Source organism: Anas platyrhynchos, chromosome Z, assembly GCF_047663525.1.
Source record: "Anas platyrhynchos isolate ZD024472 breed Pekin duck chromosome Z, IASCAAS_PekinDuck_T2T, whole genome shotgun sequence".
Taxonomy (NCBI): Eukaryota; Metazoa; Chordata; class Aves; order Anseriformes; family Anatidae; genus Anas; species Anas platyrhynchos.
In genome coordinates, this window is record NC_092621.1 from 54,475,067 (window position 1) to 54,490,180 (window position 15,114).

A 15,114-nucleotide genomic window follows, 5' to 3' on the forward strand; every position below is an offset into this window, starting at 1 on the left:
CGTGTCTGTGGTCCTTCAGTGCTCTTGCTCCAGTACATCCATGCACTTTCTTGCACTGTGGAGCCCAGAACTAGACTCAGGACCCTGACCATGATCTCATCACTGCTGAAGAGGGAATGGAGCATCATCTTCAACCAGCTAGTGATACTCTCCTCAGCACAGCCCCAGGTGCTGTTGGTTTTCTGTGCCAGAAGCACAAGTGGCTGGCTGGTAGGCAATGTGGTGTCCATCAGGACAACCTATGTATGTCCTTGTCTGACAAGCTGGTTGCCCAGTGGTGAGCCCCCAGCCCAGCCTAGTGGCTGGGTTTATTTCTTCTGAGGCGCAGAATTTGGCATTTGCCTTTGCTGAACTTCACGGGTTTGTTGTCAGGCCATTTCTGCAGCGTGTTGAGGCCCCCTAAATGACAGCACACCCATCTTGTGGTGCACCAGCAGCTCTTCCCATTTTGCATTGTGTGCTGACTTGCTGAGGGTGCTCTCTGCCCTGTCGTGCAGGTCATTAACGAAAATGCTCAAGAGCATTGTCCCCGCTGCGAAGCTCTGGGTTCAGTATCTAGTGAGTGGCCTCCAGGTGGGCTTTGTGGTGCTGACGAGAAACCTGTGAGTTGGACAGCTGAGCCAGTTTTCAGTTCACCTCTCTGTCTACTTAACGCTACTGCATCAGTTTCAGTTTGCTTGTGAGTGTGTTATGGGGTGTTACATGGCTTTTTTTTTTTTTTAGTGCTTTTATACTGGTGTCATTGAGAAGATGTAAATATCTTTTAAGATTTTTCTTCTTACCCTAATGTCTGTTTTTCTTTTCTTTTCACTTTCTATGACCCTTGCAGTTAGAGAGCTTATTAGTTTTTGGAAGACGGGAAGAAGTGACTTCCACTTTAATTAGCTGCATGTTGTATTGTTGGATATCTTGAACTTGCAAGGCTTCCCCCCACAGCCTACCAACCTTTTGGCAACTTTGACATTTTTACTGGATGTTTTTTCATTGGGAGTAATAACATCTGGTGTGATACAGATTTCAACAAACTTAAGGATATTTTAAAAATTAGCTTTGATGAAGGAGCCTCTGTGCACATGTGATGCTGCTGAATCACAGCATCCAGAGCTGAGAAGGGTGTAGTTCTCTCTTGCTTTGTTGTGATCCCTGTTGCTTGACTGTTCTTGTGTATCCCTTGTCACTCAGGATCTGGAGAATGAAAGGTGATAGTTAATTCTCAAAGCTTCTTGTAGAGACAGAGCAAAGCTTTCTGCCCTCACCCCCAACCCTGTTTTCTTTCCCAGACTGGTTTATTATTAAGTTCAATATATGAAAAGAGCAAATACAGATAAGGAGATACCTCATGTCCAATCACTTGTCTGTAAACTCTAGCTCTGAAGAGATTCTTCTGAGCTTAGCAACTGCTTAGCATTTTTTTTTATTAATTCCTATCCTCTTTAAAAATATATTCCCCATATAATTCCTATTCCCTTTAAAAATATATCCATGTCAGAAGACCTTGCCAGCAGTGTCTTGCAGACTTTTTTGTGGTCTACTCAGAAAACCAAAGTGTGTACTTACCTTTTCAGCGTGTCCAAGACGTAATGAAATGACAAGTGAATTGGAATAGAACAGAAGATCTTTTTAGAAAGAACAGTTTTGATTATGGCCTTCATAATCCTAAAGATATTTTGAAAATAGAGAGATCAGTTCTGCTAAGGAAAAAAGTGTTTTAAAATTCAAGGTAGGTGGAATTCTTTTCCCTCACTCTTACAGAGCAAGTTTTCAGTTATCTTTAAAAAATGCTGTACTTGCATTTACATTAGATTACCTTTATACGATGGAGATGAAGTGTTTGACCAAAATAATCCTCTTCAGATGTTAGCTTGGTTCATTTATTCTCTGGTGAAGGAACCATTCTGCAGCTATGGGAAGGAACAAACTGAATCATACAAGGCTAAAAGTTTTTTTTTTTTTCTTTTTTTTTTTTTTGCACCTTCACAGTTGAAGGCAGTTATTTGATGTGCAAACTATTACCGTAGAAAAGCAGAACAGAAGTGATGGTAGCTCATAAAATTACAGAGGCTACAAACATCCCTCAAAATGTAGTCAAAGCTTTTTCTTTAGTTGGTAAGTAGCTCCCACTTGGTTCTGCTTTCAGCTTTCTTGTCTTGGGCTGTAGCACTAGGGATGGAAGAAACTTCTTCCAACAGTTTGGTTAGGGGAAGTTTGCTTGTTATGTAGTATTCTGATCTACACTACCAGGAAAAATTAAAAACCTGACAATCGAGAAAACCCACTTCTTCATTGACTATTTTTTCTTTAAATTTCTCCTTCCCTTTTCTTTGAGTTCAGAGTCCAGAGCAGAAGCTACCTGTTGCAAGGAAAAATTGCTCGGTTTAACTTAAAATCAGGATTTAAGTTTTTTGTTGTTATATTAGTGACAAATAATTAGCTGTCAGTCATCTGTTAACAGCACTTAATTAATTGGCTAGCACTAAACTGCAGAATCAGGGCCCAACCAGATGAACAACAGGTGAACACACATGGACTTCTATGCGATTTTGTACACCTAATCTGAAAAGGATCTAACGTGCCTCTCAGCAACATCTATCCCACAACACTTAAAGTTATAGTGATCCTTTCAGGTATGCATTACAAAGACCTTCTCTTCACTGCCATACAGGTTCCCCTGTTTACTCACAGCTCATCTTTAGTTGTTGAGGTATATCTAAAGAGCACCTTGGATGAGAGACATCAAGAGAAGCTGTGGATGATGGGTTGTTACATACACTTCTCAGCTCTTTCTTACCTGAATGATGAAAGGAGTAACTCTGAAAGTGCCTATTCTTTTCTTGATGTAGCTCTCTGTTTTAGTAACAGATTTTATTTTTTTCCTGTAAACACTTAAACTTTTTCTTTTTAGGGAAAAAGAAAGAACTATGTTTGGTGACAGCTTTCAGTTAGTTCCCTTCCAGGGAAGATAGTCTGTTCATGCTAAGCAAACTGAAGGTGTCCCTGTTTTAGCAACTGCCTGTCTTGGCTATACCATTAACACTAAGGTCTTAGATTTTGACTGACTTAGGGAAGGGTTGAATTTCAGAGAGAGAACAATTTTTCAGACATAGAATAATTCTCAAAAATAACCATTAAGGAAGTACAACAGGCTGTTCCTGCAGGAGAAGTCTCTCAAGTTCTCAGCTTCAGTATTGATCTGTGATCAGCCTGCCTTGGTACAAGCTAATCACTCATTTGCCACCTCTGTACTGATCAATATCTATGCTTGAATGCCGGGGAAGAGATGGGAAGGAAGCAGAACTGTATTATGTAGGTATGATGTCCACCGCTGGCACAGATTTAAGTGTCTTCTCTCACTTTCTTTCCCCAAATTTCATGATTACAAGAACTACCACTATTAAACTGTCTGGGTTCAGTGTGGTGCTAGATTTTTAATTTCCAGGCAGACATAAAGATCTAATGTAGCATGTGAAAATGTTAGTACATTTATGGTTGAAATACAGGAATTGAAAAACACTGAAAGTTGCTGTTGGTGTTGATCAGATTGGATACTAAATTTAAACTGTGCTAGCTAAATGAGGCAGGAAAAGGGAAATATAAACTAAATATAAAACCCTTCCATCTGGAAATAGGAGAGAAATTTGGAGAACTACTTTTTGCACATGTTCTGGTGTGATTATAAGGAGAATGAGATTTCTTGTCCATGTTTCTGAGTCTTTATTAAATCTTGGTAGACAAGATGATATGTAATGAGAAAAGCAGGAACTCTGTCTCACCAAGTATGGAATGTAAGTGATGGCCTTTTGAATAGGATAGTGGGTAAAAATAGCTTTGTTCAAGATAGCATATTTAATGAATGAGGCAGAATTCTTTTGAAAAATATTATAGGGTCTTTAAAGACTTTATGGAGCAATTGCAATGAAAATCCTAAGTGTACAGTATAAGCAGGGTTCAGAGGAATAGATTTTTTTTCATTAATCAGTCAGTATACTTCAAAAAAGGGGGTGAAAAAGATGACATTTCTGAGTGTGAAAGCTAATATTTTGATCCTGAATAGCAATAGAAAAAAAAGTATTTGAAAACATACGCTTTGAGCTTATACTTATTTTTTTCATTCTGCACCTTAACTGTGTCAGGACCCTGAGTGCATCTCCTGTCTAGGAGATCAGTTTAGTGAAGTACAAAGTCATCTCCTACAGTGAGGGCAACTGTTGTGAGAAAAGCTGGAAGCAAGGGCCTGTCCTTCTTTCCTTTAGGAGCTGCTTTTAATGTGATGCTTTACTGTTGACTCTCACCAGTGCTATGTCACAGCTGTGTAAGCAGATATGTCCGTGTTCCATCTCAGTCCTGACCTGGACATGAACCTCTTGTTTGAGCTTCCTGGCCTGCTCTTGTACCTGTCGTGTCGCTATGGATTTGCTGGCTGATCAATGGACTGCATCTGACCCTGTTCACTATTTCCAGATCCAGTCCTGACCCAGACTTACTGCTTGCCACCCTGACTCTTTCCTGGTGAATTCACTGCTCTCACCTGGCTTGTTTTCCCAGCTTACGTTCCTTTGCAGAGCAGCTGGCCCTTCCGTGTCTCCGACAATGTGAACATAAAAGGCTAATTTATTAAACTTGCAACTTATATGGGACTTGCTTACATGACACACTTTTTTTCCTGGACCATTACTAAGATTGTGAGTAGTAAGCATGGGAAAAAAATGCTTAGGTAAATTTTGCAGTATTCGTTCTTGGACGTGTCCAGATCCTGACTGGATAAAGTCCAGAGCAACCAGGTCTTTTCTTTTGTATCTGAACTTCTTCTCAGCAGGAGGTAGTACTAGATGACTTTTGAGTTCCCTTCCAGCCTGAATTATCTTATGTTCTCATGATCGTTTAGTTATTTCATCAAGTTATTTATGTGAACTTGGGTAAAGCTGCCTTGTTTAAAAGTTAGGATTGTTGCCCTATTTATTGTATTGTGCAAGTTCATGAAGAGAAGCAAAGTTAAGAATACTCCAGTTCTGACAAGCATACAAAATGTATGGCCCCTGCTTATTTATGTTGGATATTATTGCAAGTTTGTTGATTTTGTCAACAAGCTTGAATGACTGATTGTTTACTTTTAAGCCCTGACTTGCTCACATCTTTTAACTTGTCACGTACTTCCTGGAAACATCCTGTATCTTCATCATTGCTCCTTGCTCTTCAGCATGCAGTGACAATAGAAATAAATCTTGGTTGCCTCTAACTGTAGCAGCTTCCAAAAAATATATGTTGCTGTAAATATTTCTTGAGGTATTTTAGTTGCCTTGGATAAGAGCTCATAAATGAAGAAAAATTAAATATTTTTCATTATTGGTCTTGTGTTTTTTGTTTTATTTCCATCCTTAGAACAGTGTATCTTCAGTAGAAGGGAAAGGAAATACAGTCTTTAAAACCTTTGAGACTTGTTTATAATCTAGTTATTTTTTATCACAGAAGGAGAACAGCATAGACTTGTATCTTTTCAGAATCTTTTTTATCTATTTGGTCTTGCCTTTTGGTAGAAAGATGGACTGGGAGACATTTTAAAGTGGTTTATAGCTTGTCTTGTGTGGTTTTCCAAGCATTATAGGCTATCTTACACTGGAGAGGCCCTCAGGAGGTCTTAAGTTGAATCCCATTCTCAGAGCACAGTCAGCTGTGAGGTCAGACTAGGTTGGCCAGGGCTTTGTCTGATCAGGTCCTGAAACATCCAAGAATGGAGGTTGCAGATCCTTTCTGGGCAACCTGCTCCAATTACTTATTTTTTCCACCTCAAATTATTTGGCTCAAGTAATTGAATTCCTCTCATTCCATGTTTGTTAATATTTACTAGAAAGCTGTGGGAAGGGCTCAGTGGAAGTACAGTAACAGTGCGCTGTGTCAAATTGGTACTGCAGTCAGAAGCATGTCACTTCTGTGTTCCACCTCTGTGAAACACTTCTGAATTTCACCTCTTCTCAGTTCAGTGAGAGTCATGGAGGTGCTGTAGCTTTTGGCTCGTATGTGATGAGCAATGCAGTATCTGAAAATTTTCCAGAAAAACCATTGAGACTTTGAGGAGAGTTTGTGATTGTTTTCATTCATGTCCATGGAGGCCTCCTTCTCTGTTAGCGTCTCTACCCAGTGTTTTTACCTTCGTGCTTCCTTGATTCAGGTCGTGATGGATCACTATGGAATACCTTTATGTGAAATTGAATTGCATCCTGTCACTTTCTGCCATTACAGCAACAAGCTATGGCGCTGTTAGAAATATTTTGGTGGTACTTTAAACTAAGAGCAGATACTCTGAATTGTCAGCTATTTATACATTGTGTGGAACGTACGAACTTGTCTTGGTGAAAGATACCTGCTGTGGAGAACAAATGCTTCATCGGGGCTCTGCCAGCAGTACCTGAGGAGCCATCCACGAGGCTCAGGGGGCTCCTGGTGAGAACGGAGCGGTTGAACATTTAACATCTAGCATGGTAGGCGTTGTATGCGTGAGCTTCCTGAACTCCCAAAGTTTAATACGGTAAAGTGCAAAGTCCAGCAGCAGTATGTGCTGGGGTCAGCCAGCTGGAAGGCAGCTTTGCGGAAAAGGACCTGGGGGTCTTGGTGGAACCTCTCTGAATTTGCAAGTCTTAATCCAGTTACATGCAGTAGCTTTGTCGTGGACAGGGAGGGGGCTGGTACATGTTCCACTACAGCTCTAAATTGGAGCCCCATTGTCTCTAATGGCAAGAAATATTTATTTCTAGGTATAATTTCAACCACAGCCTTAAAGTCTTGGTTTTGAACCTTGTGTGGTGAAAAATGTATTTTTTTTCATCACTAGACTGAAATCAGCAGGTGTAGTTGCCTGTTTTAATGATGTAATTTATTAAACCGGCATATGTATTTGCTGACAAAATAAGACAAGCAAAAGATGCTGTTCATGTCCTAAGCAGACTGTAAATCCTAAACAGAAGCTCCCGTTTGGTTAGCCGCTGTATTGAAATTCCAGTGTAAAGAATGTAAAGAATATGTCTATACTGTAAAGTGGCTCAAAGAGTAAGCCTTTAACTGGTACAATAATTAATTATATTCTGATGTATTATAAATGTTTCTTTGGGCACATTTGAATCTTTTGGTTTTTATTCCTGTTTTCAGGGAAACTCGAATGGCATTGCTACTGTGGATGTTTCAGCAGGGTTTGTGGGACTAGAAAGCTATGTGGAGATACCAGCAATCTTCCTTACAGCATTTGCAACGTACGCAGGACCTTTGCTTTGGGCCATTCATCTGCTGTGCTACTTGAGTTCTGAAGTTAGCAGGTAATCAAGTTTAAAACTAAAGTAATGCTCCCTTACGTATTGCAGATATAAATGCCATCTATATAATGTACAAACAGTTTTATTTACATCATTATTTTCCTTAAAAGTTAGTTTTCCATTAAGAAAATACATATGTTTCTGGTATGAGTTTGTATCACCTCACTCTTCCAGTTTCATTTTATGTGCAGAAATTTTGTATTGGGAAGATATGTCTGTGTTTTACTAATTTTGTTTCTTAATGAGATCTCATTTTGCTGTGCTAAATTATCTAAAATCTTATTATATTTTGTTTTAACAGGGTGTCCTACCTAAAAACAATCTTCTTGGAATCTATTAAGTAGGAGGCCTGAGAAGGCCTTTTCAGAATAATGACGTAGAATTCAAACTTAACCAATATGCTGTTCTTTGACAAGCTGTCCTTGCTTGGCAAAGTGGCATTCAACCTCAGATAAATAAAATAAGCTAATTTTATTGTCTGTTCATGGTTGTTACTGTTACTTTTAGCTAAAATGTTTGTGCATTTGTATATCTTGTGTAGCAGAGGAATTAAGGAATGTAAAATAAATTAATGAATGTGGAATTTCAAGAAGAGGTAGTTGGAAAATGTTTATGTAACTTAGAGTTCATGTAAAATATAATTGGACTCTTTGCTACTGCATTTAAGTCATTTTGCAGGGCACTCAAACTGAGAGATGCAATATACTAGTAGGAAGGAGCTGTAAACTCAGTATCCTATTGATCTACAAACACAGAAACTTGACATATATTTTCACTGAAATAACATTTGACAGTGACAAAATTCTTACCATCCCAGAGCCTCCCAAAGCTTTTCTTAGTCAACTACATGTCTTTTCTTTATTATCTTTGGAATTTAAATTTACTCTTTTTTTTTTTTTTTAATGGGAAACAACATAGCAGCAGGACTGGCATGTGGGATTGGGATTTTAGACATTATTTGGTTTATTACAACTCTTTGCCTTATGCATAGTCATCCTCTGTAAACACATCTGACTTCCTTTATCTACAGAGTGTCATCCAGTCTCATCCTGTTTGTGCTTTGTGTTATCTGGCCTCTCTCTTCTCCTTTTGCTTGCTTGTCTTGGGCTATATGTACACAGCGAACTTGTGTTGGCATGTGTGTGTTTGTCAAAGGCATAAGGAGAGGGTATCCCAACTCACCTAGCTGCATAGAGTAGTGGAGGTTTTTGTACTGGGAAGGAGCAGTTCTAACAGGCTGATCTCCTGCACCGTCATTGTGTCCATTGCTGTGTATTAACAAGCACCTTTAACAGACAGAGATAGCACCTTATTCGCTGACCTGCCTATCTACCATGCTGGTTTTTAAGGATACCTGACTCTGTGCTTTGTTTTAGTGAAATTATGTATCCTAGTGCTGAGTGATTGTACTGCACCAGTAATATACTACTTAGTAGATTGAGACTTACTGTAGAATGTTTCCTCTTAGTTTAAGGCTGGTTACCCTGAAATCATAGTTGGTCTTATGTAGGTTGATACTGTCTAAATACTGGTCTTTATGTTTAATACATCTTTTTTTTGTTCATTCAGATATTTTTTTTGCTTTGGGAGGAGAAGATGTATAATACAGTAATTACTGATGTCTGTATTTGTATAACCACGGTAACACCTTTCCTGAGTTTTCCCTACTACTTGTCTTGACACAAACTCAACTTTAACTCTGCTTCTAAAACTCCTCCATTTAGCTTTATTTACTGCTGTGCTTCATCTTCCCAATATCTAAGCTCTTCAAGCTCTTGACTTCCATTCTTTCTACTCTCTTTAAAAAGAGTTACCGTGTACGTATAAAACTCCCTGCCTCATGTCTTCTAGTAAATATGTGACCCATGAACCCTGGCTATTACTTGCATTCTATTAATCTACCATTTTTCACAATTCCTTTATATTTCTGTTTACATCTACCATGCTGTGTTTAAATTAACGCTAGACAATTCCACTGGTCATATCCATGTTCCTGTTTTTTTTTTTTTTTTTTTTTAAGTACTACTTTCTGATCTTAATTACATTGTAGGTGCTTTGGAACTGGAAATTTTCAGTTGTACTTAGAGGATTCTGAGCACAGAGATGTAAACAGACTCAGTGCCATTGTGTGGAGAGGGAAAGGAAAAAAACAGAAGTTATGTAATGTATTTAAAAAGACGAAGTTTTAATGTTGTTTAAACCCTAGACAGCAGCCTGTGATCAGCACTAACATACAATGATCAGAATATGATACCATATAGCATGTTTCTTTAAAGATCATGTAACAAAATAATGAAAAAACTCTCTGAAACAAAACCTTTGAAGATCTATAGATGTTTAGTATTGTTTCAAATAATGTGTGTCTATAGTAGTGTTGGTTGTTCTGATGTTTTCTTGATTGAATTTTTGCAGATTAAAAGCTCAACTAGTAGTGTTGCCAGGTACAGTGCTGTTTTAAACTGCTCTCAGGTGGGCAGCTGTGACCTGTAATACCCACATCACTTATGTAAGTAGATCCCATCAAACAACTTGTGCCTGTAGAAGTTTTAAGGTTCATTTCTGTCAACTGGTAAGGCTGTTTCCTCTACTAAGCAGTGAATAACCCTGGACTGGAATCTCTCTAGCCCCTGGAGATAATTTAAATTGGTATGTTACAGTGCTCAGAACTGTAGTCTATGCACATTTTATTTTACTTCTGTGTTTTGTTGCTGGCCAAATGGTTGCCACATTTCCTTGTTATTATTCCTCGGTCAAACTGTGGAAGACACAGGTCGGCTGTTCCATGTGATTTCTTAAATGTATGGAAGACAAAATTTTTCTTTTTTTTTTAAGTGCTGGATGCTTTAGATTGTTCTTTATAAAAGCTTCTCAGTTTTTTGTATGCAAATATGCCTTGGTCAGTGCAATTCAAACCCTCTCCTTTCTTGTGTGGTTCTGAATGAAAGATGAAGATCCTTTACCTGCTTCCACTAGGCAGGAAGGTCTAGAAGAACCCAGCTGCCATGGTTTTGTTGAGTATGCTGAGTAGGTCCCATTAGATTGCCACAGAATGCCATCAGGATTGCTGACCCATCCTAATACACTCACAGCTGAACGGATGTGTTCAGAAGAGCAGAGCAATGCCATTCTTAGTACAGTTCCTAGCATCCTGCAGCCTGTTTCAGAGCTGCTTGCATCTGAGGAAGGTGACTTAAGCAGAGAAGTCTGACCTCCGTGCTAGATGTTTTGCAGCCGCTTTTATTGCAGCCACTTAGCAGAGCTCCATCTAATTTATAGCTGCATCAGCTGACTTAGTTTACCAGAACTTCATGCTGGAGTTCTTAGAAGCAGAACTCCACTGGGGCCCTCAGTTCCAAGGGGCAAATATGTAAGCATAACCTTTGCTCTCTCTGCACTTTGCATTCATGAAATCATGGAATACTTGAGCCTGGAAGGTATCTCTGGAGATCATTGGTGTCAAGTCTGCTGTACAAAGGAGGGTCAACCAGAGCAGGCTCCTCAGGGACATGTCCAGTCAGGTGTTAATTATCTCCAAGGATGGACACTCAATAGTCTCCCACCCATCTTGTGGTGTACCAGCAGCTCTTCCCATTTTGCATTGTGTGGCGACTTGCTGAGGGTGCTTTCTGCGCTGTCATGCAGGTCATTAACGAAAATGCTCAAGAGCATTGTCCCCGCTGTGAAGCTCTGGGTTCAGTATCTAGTGAGTGGCCTCCAGGTAGGCTTTGTGGTGCTGATGAGAAGCCCATGAGCTGGGCAGCTGAGCCAGTTTTCAGTTCACCTCTCTGTCCACTTATCTTAACCCTACTGCATCAGTTTGCCTGTGAGGGTGTTACAGGAGACAGCGTTAAAAGCCTCCTTGTGAAGGAAAAGTGCATTAGATACCTGTAGTCTATGTATTTTCAGACCACTATGCTAAAAAAGAATAGAAAATAAGGACTGCTTGAAATAATGTATTTGCTCTGGAATTGGGATTGTAAGTGGTTAAACCATTTGCATCCATCTAACCAGGCACATGGAACTATAAAATCTTCTCCTCATATGCAAAGGTAAATATATTTCTAAAATAACTAATGGCATGTGATAGACAGTAACATGGATATTACTGCCACTTTTAGTCCTTCATGCTCTCATAAGAAACTTGGCAGCTGGAATGTGATGGGATTTTCACAGACAGAAATAGTAAGAACTCTTCTGCTTGAGTCTCCATGGAAACTGCAATAACTCTTGAAAATACTTTTGAGACAGGGAACAATGATTAAACAGATGCCTAAACTTAACCAAGTATTCTGTGTGTGACTGGCATAAATTCCAGAGAGCATATGAGTCATGTAAAGGATGGTTTTTAGAGTGCTCACTGCATCGCTCTGATCTGAATTAGAACTTCACATTTGGGGATCCTTGTGATCCGAAAAAAGGGCTGTGTAACTGGATAACCAGACCTGTGTTACATGACCTCACTGTACAGTATACTCCAGATGGATTCAATTTCTAAGTTCCTACCCCAAAAAATTGTCTCGTGGGTGACAGTCACAGTGTTGTGTAATTACCACTCTTTTGGTAGGCAGCATGGTAGTTTTCAGCTTCCTTGCACATTGAAATCTGTGTTTTAATTGGTGTAATGAGTCAGGTTCCAGGATGAATGCTGGATGTCTCCTAGCATTAGAAAAAAAGCTGCATGTCTGTTGACTTCTCTTTCCTAGTTATCAAAAGTTTTAATAATGCTTTCCTGTTAGCAAATAGCTTTCAGGGATCGAAGACATAAGTTACGCCCAATGAGAGGGTATTGGTTGCAAAACCTTTAATGTTGTGCTGGGACGTCGTTAATGTAGAATGCTTGCACGGCAAATCTACATTTTTGCTGTGAATTCTCTTTTAATACTGATATAAAAAGAAGAAGGAAAGCATGCTTGTTACAGGAATTTGAGCATTTAACACCAGCTTTTGCCATCTTCAACCTAATGCATTTCATTTATGGATTCCTCCATTCATAATTCATGTTATTACATTGATCATTTCTCTTTCTAATGTAAGCTGGACATGCAGTGAGTGTTTCAGTATATTTTCTGTTTTGAGTCCTGGGTAGAAATTGCAGTCCCTGATAAAGACAAAAGAACACTGCAGAGCTTTTTTTTTTTTTTCTGAACCTTTCAGTATTTACATATGTAGATTTTAATTCCTCTGGTTTCACTTCATTCTCTGTCCCTTAGGTTAATTAAAGATGAAGAAATATTTACAGCTAAGAATATACAGCAGCTATGTTCTCTAGAATGGTAATACCTGCTCTATACTGTGTTTGCCATCAACCCAGCTCTCCGACTGAAATAAAAAATGTAGAAGGTACCTACTGGTTCCTTCATGTGTATGGGAATCTGGAAGTGATTTAAAACTGGGAGTGTGGCTTTATTGCCACAGGGTGGAAGAATATTCTACTCACTTTGGTATCTCTCGACGTGCTGTCATTGCAGTGACGAGCTGGAGATCTGTCGTACACATCATTAATGTTCTGCGATGGAGACCTCTTTGTCAGTTGCCTCTGTTGCAAACAAATGACAGTTGCTTCAAAGCCATTTGCAAAATAAATGTCATCCTCTTCCTCTACGGACCAGCTATGCAGCTGTGTTTTAGGAGCTGAAACACTTTCTATGTAAATGTTAAAGGAAGTAGTGAGCACAGAATTTAAAGCACACAGATTTGGGGTGGGCTGAGTTATTTTTGCTTTATGCAGATAGAAGGAAGCATCTAACAGATTTGGAACTTTAAAAAAAAAAAAAATAGAAGAGTGATTTAATATTTGGTAGAATTGGCATATTAAGCTTGAGGTCTGTTTCCTGATAATGACTGCTGACCTTAACTGAGACCTCACACTCCAGTGTACTGCGTGCTGCACAGGTGCATTGCAGAGGTGGTCACACAGCTTTTAAATAGCCTTACCAACGCTGTGTACTGTCGTACTGTGAGATTGTGCTCATCGACAGAGCTGCTGGCTTCAGGCAGAGGCTACTTTAAGTAAGCATATCAGACCTGCTTGCTAATTTCTACATGGCCTACCACCTTTTTTTTTGGTGGGTGATCTTGGACTGAAAGGAAAGGGTTCTGCGATGATGTTTTTTGTTTCTGCTCTAATTTGGTGGTTTTAGAGTTAGACTGCCTTCCTCCTTTTGATCTCAGGGTGTCCATCTGACTTACAGAAGTGTGTTAGAAAGCACATAGCTCAGCTGGCTCGCTGCTTCGTACTCCACCTGGGGTGCAGGTGTGTGCAGAGTCACGTTGCTGTACAAGAAGGTGCAGTATTCGACATTTGTTCATGCTTGGAACCTCTCCATCATGAGACAATGCTTTTCTGACATCCTGTATAGCCAGGTTTAAAAATGCTCCTTATGCAAAGCAGTTCATTAAATTTAATGCACACCTGCACTGATCCACACCTGGATCTATTAGAGGACTCCCTCTCACTCGCATGGGATTCTTCCCTCTACCTTCCTTGGCATCCCTGCCCCTCTTTCTCTTGCTGTTTCTGTCTTTCCTTCTCTCCCAGGCCTGTTTTATGCCCCTCTGGTGTGTCATTTCTCTCACTGGCATGTGCTTTGTCTCTCTGCCTGTCACATGTGCCTTTTCTCTTGTGCATTTGCTCTCCTGTGCTCCCTCCTCTCATTCTCATGCTTTCTGTTTCTCTCATCTCTATTCCCCTCCCTCTCAGCATCCCCTGGATCTCCTGAACTTTCCCGATGTCTCTCGAGGCTTCCCTCTCTTGGCTCCTTTCCCCTGCCGTGAGCTTTCTGTCTTCCCTCCTCGAGGAATCCCTCTCTCCCTGCAATGCATTCCCTCCCACATATGCTTTTCCTCTCTGTCGTGTTTCCTCTCTCTCTTTTGTGCTTATCTTACCCCTTGTGCATTTTGCCTTTCATGTGCTTTTGCTTTTCCCTCTCTTTGTATGGTTTTCCTGTGCTCTCTGACACAATATTCCCCTCACTTGCACTTTCCCTGTTGCTCGCACTTTGTCACTGGCTTGTGCTTTCCCTCCACCTGTCTTTGCTGCCCTCTTTATCCCTTCCTACCCTACTGTTGCTCGTTTCCCCCTCACTGCCCTGCTGTCTTATCATGCACTATCATGCTCACTTTCCTCGTGTGCCCTTGCTTTCCTCTCAAATTCATTGTGTTCATGGAATTGTGCGCTTATGTTCCTCTTGTGCCCTTGAGTTCCTTCTCACCCCTACCCCTCCCTTGCCTCCCCCCTTCTCTTGCTTTCTTGCCTCCCCCGATTTTCGCTCTCAGGCATGCTTTCCCCTTTGTTCATGCTTTTGCTCACGCTTTCCCTTTTCTCCCTCGCTTTTGCCCTGCCTTGCTCTCTGCCTTCTGTACCTATGCCTCCCCCCACAGCTATTCCTCCCCTCTCTTGCTTTCCCACCCTCCCAAATGCTCCCTGTCACTGCATGCTTTCCCCATCTCTCCTGTGGTTTGTCCCCATCTTTCTTCTGTGTGGGCTTCCCCCATTCCCCTGTCTCTCTGGTGTGTGACACTCATGCTTGCTGCTCTCTCAGGATCCAGTTTTCCCCCCTTGCACTTTCCCACTCCAACACCACCTCCCCCCTTGCATGTGGTGCATTTTTCCCACATGGCCCTTGCCTGCTTCCCTCCCTTATGCCTTGCTCTCCTTCATGTGTCTCCTCTCTGTCGCTTGCTCTGCCTCTTGGCTTCACGGATGCTCTCAGGCAAGCGTGCACATCACCTTTCCCACCCATGCTTGGCCTCTTTCCCTGCCTTGCACTTTTCCTCTCCTGTGCACTGTGCTGCTTTGTCCCACATGCGTTGCTGC

At 40.6% G+C, this 15,114-nt stretch overlaps 1 protein-coding gene across 4 annotated transcripts in view; it reads left to right on the plus strand.

The window, feature by feature from the left end:
* PIGG (phosphatidylinositol glycan anchor biosynthesis class G (EMM blood group)) overlaps nt 1-15,114 on the plus strand; it is a 73,463-nt gene that overhangs the window by 40,449 nt on the left and 17,900 nt on the right. For 3 of the 4 annotated variants that reach the window (XM_038170221.2, XM_038170222.2, XM_038170226.2), the window contains one exon: nt 7,138-7,301. In XM_038170221.2, the coding sequence (XP_038026149.2) occupies nt 7,138-7,301 (164 nt within the window). Of the gene's footprint in view, nt 1-1,565; nt 1,721-7,137; nt 7,302-15,114 lie in introns of those variants that run through there. The other variant, XR_005261592.2, reaches the window with a different exon arrangement.